The 10,438-nt window shown below is 32.2% G+C and overlaps 1 protein-coding gene across 1 annotated transcript in view; it reads right to left on the bottom strand.

The window, feature by feature from the left end:
• Positions 1-1,263: 1,263 nt before the first annotated feature.
• LOC145245678 (uncharacterized) overlaps positions 1,264-10,438 on the bottom strand; it is a 76,979-nt gene continuing 67,804 nt past the window's right edge. The window contains exon 10 of the mRNA XM_080107235.1: positions 1,264-1,482. Within this exon, the coding sequence (XP_079963361.1) occupies positions 1,457-1,482 (26 nt within the window). The 3' untranslated portion in view covers positions 1,264-1,456. The remainder of the gene's footprint in view (positions 1,483-10,438) is intronic.

The raw sequence follows: 10,438 nt of genomic DNA on the forward strand, positions 1-10,438 counted from the left end.
TTATATATATATATTTATATAAATGAAATTTATATATATATATATTTATATAAATGAAATTTATATATATATATATTTAAAAAAAGAAAATTTATATACATATTTTATTAAATGAAATATATAAACATATATATATAAATGAAATGTATATATATATTAATACAAATCAAATGTATATATATATTTATATAAATGAAATTTATATATATATATTAATATATGCATGTATATATATATGTATATATACATATATATATATACATATATATATATATGTATACATATATATACATATATATATATATATATATATATATATATATATACATATGTGTGTGTGTGTGTGTGTGCGTGTGTGTGTATCTGTGCATATATATGCATACGTGACTACTTTCATATCAATTATCTTGACTTATTATATATATTTTTGTTGTTTCTGTTTTTCGAAATCGATTGTTTTTTTGCATTGAAATTTTTAAATTTTACTTTAAACACTTTCATTACCATTATTAATAAATATGATTATTATTAAACATTATCTTTATCAATTATCATATCACAGTCAACAACCTGTTAATCCGTTATTATCTTCTATTTTTTACTATAATATCTTCCCGGCGTTGCTCGGGACCGTAGAAAACAATGAGAAAAATTAAGTTGATTTTGGACATATATGCTATTCTTTTGATAGAGGACAATATTTGTGTCTTTGAATCATTTGTTATCTTGAGCAAATTTATATTTTACCTACCATAGAACGGTTATTACACAACATATAGATGAAATGAGTGTATGTTCCCTAGGATAGGAAATTTACAGCACGTATATGAAAAAAAAAACTTCCCTTTTAAGGGTAATGTACAACACATATTTAAAACAATTTTACCTACCCTCGGAGGGGTTATGTAATACAAATCAAATGTATATATATATATTTATATAAATGAAATTTATCTATATATATATTAATATATACATGTATATATATATATATATATGTGTGTGTGTATATATATATTTATATAAATGAAATTTACATATATATATTAATATATACATGTATATATATATATATATATATGTGTGTATATATATATATTTATATAAATGAAATGTATCTATATATATATTAATATATACATGTATATATATATATATATATATATATATATATATATATATATATATATATATATATGTGTGTGTATATATATATGAAAATAATAACCAGAAAAGCATTTCATGTAAACTTCTCTTTATTAAACGAATCTTACATTTTCGCATTAATTAATGTTTATTTGATTTTTGTCTTTTATGTTTTCTATAAGAAACAAAAATAAAATAACACTTTCTCTCGTAATTATTAAATACCGGAAATAAAACCTTGAAAAAATGAAATTAAGAAACATCTTGTAGATTATCTTTGGTCCAAATCAATCGATTACATAGTATTGTTTTAATGGCGATGGTTTCCTCTTCGTACTACAAACAAAACAAAAAAAGTAAAAGCATGAATACATGTAAGCCTTGAAAACTGTTTAGACAAACTGTAATGTTTTGTTAATATACATAGCATTTAAATATTAGCAAACAATAATTATATGTATACATTAAAAAGTTTTTATTACCTGAAAGAATATGAGACAATAGCAGTTCCTTTATACATAACGAGAGTAGGAGAAAAGGTTAATATTTAGGTGGATAATGTTTTTCCATTAAAATATAAAGTAAGGGAGACAACTCGTAACCTAAATTATCTCCCTTATCTTCGTTATATATTTTAGTGATCGGCTATAATTCTGTATGATATAAATTTGCAGAACCGATCTTGAAATTGCCCGTAAATATATTTTTATCAATGACAATAACAGGCTACAACTATACTATGATTATTCATTCGTTTTGAGCAGTGGTAAATTTAAAGATGATAATGATTACTAGGGATGTGACATCAGCATATTATATTCAGTCTCTTTCCTATCGAGTATATATCCGGCACAGTTAGACACAGTTAATTAACCGAGAACCACATCCATCTCTATAAAAGCATATAAGATATTAACAGATATACACTCAAGAGTCAAAACAATGGAAAGAAAATGCTATTGATTACATGTTGGAAAACTAACATAGATATATATATATATATATATATATATATATATGAATGATAAAAAATAATTTTTTGTGTGGTTTCAAATGTTAAAAACTTCAAAGACTATATATATAAATATATATATATATATATATATATATATATATATATATATATATACCTAGTGTCTGCTATGTTTTATCTTTTATAACACACACAAACACATATATATATATACACATATACACTTATACATATATACATACTCTTTTTTATATTGCTATTCATATTAAAACACTTTTTTCTATTTAGTTGTATACTTGCCCTCTCACAGGTTTTTAATATGGGGGGGGATCAGCCCCCCACAAAAGAGTATTCTAGTTAGCAACAAAAAATTTTAAAAATTTATAAAGGATTTCTCCGCCATAAATCGAGATCAAAAAATGAAGTGAAAAAAAGTGAGGTTAAATAAAGTGAAGCACAACATCAGAACAGATACCACAGTTTGATCCCGCCCCAACTACTGACTAATTGCAAATTTTACAAAAAAAAAAAATCTGAAAAAGGTGCTTTTGATTCAATGAAACGTTATATCGGGAATCTGGGCATATAATATTGCAATACTATACTGTTGTCTGAATGTACACTTATCGAGCACAACCTGGATGTGGTTTTCCTAGTCAAAGATGGAGCTGATTATATTTAGCATTCATCTAATTGTAATGTATGATTAAATCTTTCATAGAATCCCTTCATGCGAGACCTTATCATATTGAACCTATATATTTAAAGAATGTCTTGGCAGCATAATTAGACTGTCGTTGCCCGACATGCAGGAAAATGCTTTTAATATAAGCCTTCTTTTCGGTTACTGTTTACGCATGAAATAGATTTACTTTCTAGAATACAAATTAATCACTTATTAATAGTGATTAATCGATCTTCTGTTTGCACAGTTAATCCCTATATATATATATATATATATATATATATATATATATATATATATATATATATATATATAATAAACTCATTTCCCCCCTCTGATTTTGATATTAATAGGATTAAAAATCAAGAGAATCCATTCAAATGTAATATACACAAACTGCAACACAATATCTGATGTGGGTTATAGAGATATCAACTCTCCACTTCCTCGATAAGCGTAGATTCCTATATTGTTTCTGCTGAGATTTCCCTGCCAAAATCGGTTAAAATCACTGAAAGTCGTAAAATCTTTTCTCTCTAATAAATTCCCCCTTCCCCCATCACCCATTTACACCGTTGCGTGATCGTTCACAAGGGACAGGTACGAACGCACGCTGGTTTCGGTTTTCTGTACTTCGCAATTGCTTACAAAAATTGGAATGGAATTTCAGCTTGCGTTTCCGTTTGATGCTTCCAATTGGGTGAAACGCACCACGGAATTAACCGATAGCGACATTTCCACAAACATTAATTATTATACCATGCTTACTTTTATGTTGCTTGATTACCATTTATTTCCCAACATTTATACACACACAAAAAGAAGATTTTTTTAAAATAAACATGTAATACATCATTTACGTTTTCGTTCGTTTTGTACTTCGCTTTTCGCTGTGTTTCTCTGGTGGGGGGGGGGGTCCGTCATTTTCCGTCATTTTCCGCCATTTTTCCTTTATTTTTGCTTTTTGTTTTTCCGATTTCCTTTTTAAAGAAGTTTTACGTTTGTTCGATGGATTTTTTTTTTCTGTTTTCGTTTTTTCGCTTTTTTTGGGGGAAGTTTAACATCGTTTTTTTTATTATTGAAACAAGGTTATTAATTCGCTTGTTCTTTGCTTCACACCCCATAACACACACCTACAAACACCCGACAAACCCCGGGTACCCACGCTAGTAGCATATGAAATGTGTAGCACTTTTGATTCAGGGAAGTGCATTTAAACTTAAAATAACGGTGTTCTTTTCTCATGCTTGGGAGAGTATAACTCAAATTCTAATAGAAAACATGTTAAGCATGCAGGGTGCTATAGGAGTGCACAGTGATCGAGACTAAAATGGCAGCATTTGCCCCTCTTTCCCTCCATTTAGCCCCAAACGTCCTCAGGGGACGTCAAATGCTGGGGAAAATAAACAAATGGTGCAGTTTTTGGCCTTAACATATGTAAATCTCAGTTCTGCACTATGCAAAAAAATGACTAAGTCCATTATTTATTTATCCCCAAAATATCCAAAGCCTTAACATATTTAAATTTGAGTTCAGCACAATGCAAAACTGCTAAATAGACATACACAGAAAATTTTGAACAAATATGGTAAAATAGTCCCCAAAATGGAGTATTTTTCATTAGCCCTAAAAGAGCTCCACAAGAGTTATCGCGAAGTATAGACAAAATCATGTAGCAATCAGTAGATTAAAACTTTTCAGAAAGTTTTATAAAAATCTAAGGAATTATTTTTTGTAATAAGAAGTGTCAATTTTAGCCATTTTAAACCGAAATACATAACTAGTAAGGCAACTGGAGTTGTCCCGGAAAATCCGTTCAGTTACATTTTTACTAATATCATGTTTAATGTTTGTACAAAGTTTCAAAAAATTCCAAGGCGTAGTTATTGAGAAAAGGGCAGACAGACGAACAGACGAACGGATAAGAGTGGATTTACAGGCCCACCCTCCTTTTGTCGGGGGAGCAATAAAGTTAATTGGTCTACATTGAACTTACTAACATTTTCACATCTGTAACATTCATAATTCATTTGTTTAAATAAAACCAATTTACACAGGATTAATGAAACATTAACAAATAATAAATGAGATTTTTTAAAGCAATCCTTTGACCTTTACTCCTGATCTGAAATGGAACACGTACATCAAGTCTGTTGCCAAGGTAGCTGGAAAGATGGTGGGATCCTTCTACCGCTCCAGAAGATATCTCACTACTGATGCAATTCTCTATCTATATAAAAGCCAAGTACGTCCAAGGATGGAATACTGTTGCCATATCTGGGCAGGAGCTGCCAAAAACAGCCTATCATGCCTTGACAGAGTACAAAATAGACTTCGTGGCTTAGTGGGGGATGCCCTTTTCTCTACTCTGCAACCTCTCTCTCACAGAAGAGACGTTGCGAGCCTATCCTTGTTTTATCGTTATTTTCATGGCAGGTGCTCGTCTGAACTCCAATCTCTGGTCCCCCCTCGCCAATCTTTCACGAAAAACACCCGTCTAGCTGAATCCACTGTGAAAAATTTCCCCCACTCTATATCTGTGTCTAAATCAAAACGCGGATTCCATGAACAAAGCTTCTTTCTTAGAACTGCACGCCTGTGGAACTCTGTTCCGTCTGCCTGCTTCCCTCCGGACTACAACTTGGATGTCTTCAAGTCTAATGTTAACAAATTCCTAATGAACCGCCCCCTTAAGTAAACACTCCATCAAATCTCCACACTAACGTAATGTACTTGCAATAACCCTTATCCCTGAGTGGCTTCCGGGCCTTGATAGGTGGTGATCACTGTGTAAAAAAAGAAAAAAAAAAAAAGAAAAAAGCAACTGTTAACCACTTTAAATGCTTCATCCTCTAATACAGTAGATCCCCGGGATACAGTGGACCTATGGTACATTTTTTTCAGGTTACGATGTGGAATACTATATTTTCAGCCCCGGTGTTACAGTGTAAGCCTCGCTTTACGGTGTCATTTATAATGTTATTTGATTTTATGCATGTGTATTATATACTGTACTGTATTTTATTACTAATTTTTAATGCGGTATCCTGCGATTTTACTATACATAAAAAATGATGGATTTCTTTAATTTTGTAAAAGTCAGTCTCACAAATATGTATATTTTTAAGTTTACTAGATAAGGGTTTCATAAACTGCAGTACACCATGGAGCTGCTGAGTAGATCAAAGGTGTTTTACTGAACAGTAACAAGACCATTTTAAAAATAAATAAAAAAAACATTAATTTCAAGTTTTAAAACAAACTAATGATCTTCTGTTTTTGATTAATCCAAAATTGTTGCATTTTTTGTTAATGTATTTTATTTTATTTTTCATATCTGTTTAATGTAAAAAAAACAAAACTTACAAACAATAATTTAATATCTGAAGCTATTTAATTTGTTTATATAAAGCATTTGTTTCTCTTTATGAAACGGCTTGCCGGCTCCTAAGCCTCACTCATGAAGTACTAAAGCTCTGTAGAGACAACTTCGAGAAACTCTGCGCTACATTTTAGCAATATTTACTTAGGGATTAAACTTTACATCTAATACATATTTCGAAAAATTTAATTACAATGTCAAATATGTGTGAGCATTTTAGATATAATATGAAGTTGATAACAAAAATCATTAGAATTGTTAGCAGTTAAAATGAATTGTTCGGTACTTAAAGAATCATTCATTGACTTTTATTATATTTTTATTATGCTTAATTCTACCAAAAGTTTCGTATGGCCATAGTTTGTGACGTCGTGCGTTTTCTGGTCAATTCAGTATGCCTTTTTTATGGTTAATTAAGTATGCCGTCTTTTTTATGGTCAATTCAGTATGCCTTCTTTTTTATGGTCAATTCAGCATGCCGTCTTTTTATGGCCAATTCATTTGCCTTTTTTATGGTCAATTCAGTATGCCTTTTTTATGGTCAATTCAGTATGCTTTTTTATGGTCAATTCAGTATGCCGTCTTTTTATGGTCAATTCATTTGCCTTTTTTATGGTCAATTCGGTATGCCTTCTTTTTTATGGTCAATTCAGTATGCCTTCTTTTTTACGGTCAATTCAGTATGCTTTCTTTTTTATGGTCAATTCAGTATGCCGTCTTTTTTATGGTCAATTCAGTATGCCTTCTTTTTTATGGTCAATTCAGTATGCCTTCTTTTTATGGTCAATTCAGTATGCCTTCTTTTTATGGTCAATTCAGTATGCCTTCTTTTTTATGGTCAATTCAGTATGCTTTCTTTTTTATGGTCAATTCAGTATGCCTTCTTTTTGCTGTGACTATTTCGATCTAACAATATATTTTACCATATCTAAATATTTGCCTCTTTGTATTTGACGTATCGCAGATTAATCGGTGGAATGCATACTTCCTTTTTTGCACTTACTATCACAAAGCTATAAGTGGCATTGTTAAAGAACTTTTGTGTGTCAACTGGTGTTAAAACAATCAAGAGTTAAACTCAACACATCGCTGCCAAAACTCACTACTCAAAATCTCAATGCTCCTCTGTCAAAACTAAACTCCAAAACTCGACACTCTACTGTCAAAACTCAACTCACTACTGATAACACTTATTGCTCTAATATCCAAATCCAAAACCCAACATGTTCTTAAAAATCAGGCTTTTAATATAAAACTGGAACATTTCATTTGCTTATTAGGTGACTATACCGTAAACATACAAAGAAAAAAATGTGACTATTTTCTTTAATTAATTCTTTTCGTTTGCACAGGACTCTACAAGCTCCACACAAAACAGGTTTGTATTAATTATTTAAAACATACGGTTAAACACAGAAAAGCAACATTTTTTGCCTGTGGTAGCATATCCAACCACAGATACATATTCATTAATGTCAGCTTTGCGCTATTTAGTTGCCAAATTTGCATATTGTACAACAGGAAGAGAAAAGGTTTTACTCTATTGGAATATCGGTGCTAGTGCAGAGAGTGATCCGCGCTACTTTTAAAATCGAATTTCCAAGTTTAATTAAAGTTTTATGATATGTTTTTTATTCAATTATAAGGTTGAAGTATAGAATAGACACAAAGCACCCTCCCCTCACCATGTTAAGAATGGCTTTTTAAATAATAACATTATTATTTACGCCCGGATAACTCTCTGCACTAGTACCGGAATCTCTGATATGATTAGTGATGAATTTCTACTAATCCTTTCTAAAATGTCTAGTCTTTTTAGAAATTACTCTTTTGTTTGGGGATGGAAGTTACTAATAGAGCAAGATGATTAGCGTTCCTTAATGGTTTATGGACATTTGTTACACGATCCCTGACCATTGACGTTAAAAATAGATTATTAAACCAAGCTTGCTGAGTCTAATTGTTTGTGAAGGATATCGAAATCACGAACCTGTGTAGGAGAATGCGGTACAGAAATGAATGTGTTCTGCTGCCAGATACGTCACTAAAGGTCAAGGAACCGGGCCAATAATTATGGTGGACGTTACAGTCACCAAATAAATACACTTAATCTCTAGTACGAAGAACCTACAATAACTTTCAAGACTTTTTCGTATAGGCATTTTTGTTGATAGAACATCTATGAAACTTTAGTCTCTTCCGAAATAAGTTCTTTCGGCTACAATGCACACGTTGTACAGTTTCAACTACTTCTGGAAGATCCCATGAAATTCCTGTTGTTTGAGCGTGTCAATGAATTTCGCCATAACCTCTTTCATCTCCTCAATTATCTTATAAGGATACACACAAAGGTTTTCAAGTATCTTACGGAATAACCAAAAGTCAAATAGTCTGAGACAAGGATGGACCACCATTGGGAACAACTTAGCGCAAATATTCCGCATGTTCATTTCCTAGCGTATAATTGTGTCACAGTTCCCTCACTGACATCAAACTGTGCACTTATTGTCTCCATAGACACACAACGGTTGTTATCTCTAAAATTCTTTATTTGGCCAATCAGTACTGATGTACTGACTTCTTTACTCCTCCCACACTTCTCACCATTCCTCACAGTCTCCCGGCCTTTCTTGAATCTCTTATACCACTCAAAAACTGATGCCAGCTGGATGGAAAATGTTCTAAAAGCAGTTTTTTTTTACATCCCAAGTTTAAAACACAATATTTTGCATATCATTTTTCTAAAAGGACTTCGCGCCCAGATTGCAATTTTTGAGATTTACCAGCTGTGACAGTCAGGCTTTAGTATCATGTATTCAAATAACTGATGTAGCTGTTCATTTGAACCTGAAATCATAAAAAATTGTCATCTAATAAGATCTATAGCAATAATGTACTGAGTTTTCTAAATGTCCACTACAATTTTTCATCCCTGTACAAAACGTTTGGAAGCTTATTGAACGCACCTCGTATCTAAAGAGAGTGCTGCATCTATACAGCCAGATTTCCCGTTGACGAAGGAGAACTATAGTGAATATGTAACTAACGCAGTGTTGCAAGGTTAGTCTCAAACACATGAAGGGCTGATCATCTGATTTAAGATTTTACTTTCTAGACAAGTGGAGGGCTTTATTACAAATAAAGATTTGATCTATCTGACTCTTCGAAGAATAAAAGCTTCATATTAAAGCAATTCAGATAAGGTATCCGTAGCGTCTAGATTAAAACAAAGCTCCTATCTTTACATCATCAACGCTCTGATCCCTATCTGGCATCAATTGAAATAGATGCCTCTCGTTTTGGGGAAGCTCTATGTTTTGACAGGCTTATGGGTTTGACCTTTACTCCTGCTCTGAAATGGAACACGTATATCAAGTCTGTTGCCAAGGTCGCTGGGAAAATGTTGGTGTCCTTTTATCGCTTCAGAAGATATCTCACTACTGGTACAATTCTCTATATAAAAACCAAGTACATCCAAGGATGGAGTACTGCTGCCACATCTGGACAGGAGCTGCTAAAAACAGCCTACCCTGCCGTCAGAGAGTACAAAATATACTTCGTGACTTAGAGGGGGGGTGCCCTTTTCTCTTCCCATTAGACCACACCTGTTTGCCCTTTAACTTTTTGCTAGGTGGAGCAATTGCTTCTAAAGACCCGCCTACCACTTGAGGATGAATGTTACCGAGGTGATCAGTAATAATGGAACTGGGATGATGTTTGTTGCTTTATAAGAAACTTGTTCATATAAAATTGAAAACGTTGTTTGTATAGTCAGCTGAAAAGCAGCCCGAGGTATTGTGTTCCCCAGAAAAACAATCTTAGGAAAGATTTAGGCAGAGATGAATAGTAATTGAGATTATCTGTACATGCTGTAGGCAGAGGAGAACGTACTGAGAATTGTCCATCAGAGGCAGATTGACATTTGAACCTTGTATATATGCAGATTGACATTTGAACCTTGTTCTATGAAAATAACGATAGAGCACATGTAGACTCGCTACGTTTTTGTTCTGTGGAGAAAGAGGAAGTCGGTAATAAAGAAAGGTTCGCTTACAATATTTTGATGATGATTTTAAACATGTCCAGTTATATAAGTAAACGGCTCTTCCCCAGGTGTGCAATTATATGCCATCTTAGAACTCTTATAAAGAAAGAGGATTGCATCGGGGATGAGATTTCGTAACGTTAGAATTATTCAACTATTTTACCAGCGATATTGGCAACTTATCGTATGTAGCATTAGTAAGTAAAT

This window comes from Euprymna scolopes, chromosome 23 (assembly GCF_053919585.1).
Source record: "Euprymna scolopes isolate OS-2025 chromosome 23, ASM5391958v1, whole genome shotgun sequence".
Classification (NCBI taxonomy): Eukaryota; Metazoa; Mollusca; class Cephalopoda; order Sepiida; family Sepiolidae; genus Euprymna; species Euprymna scolopes.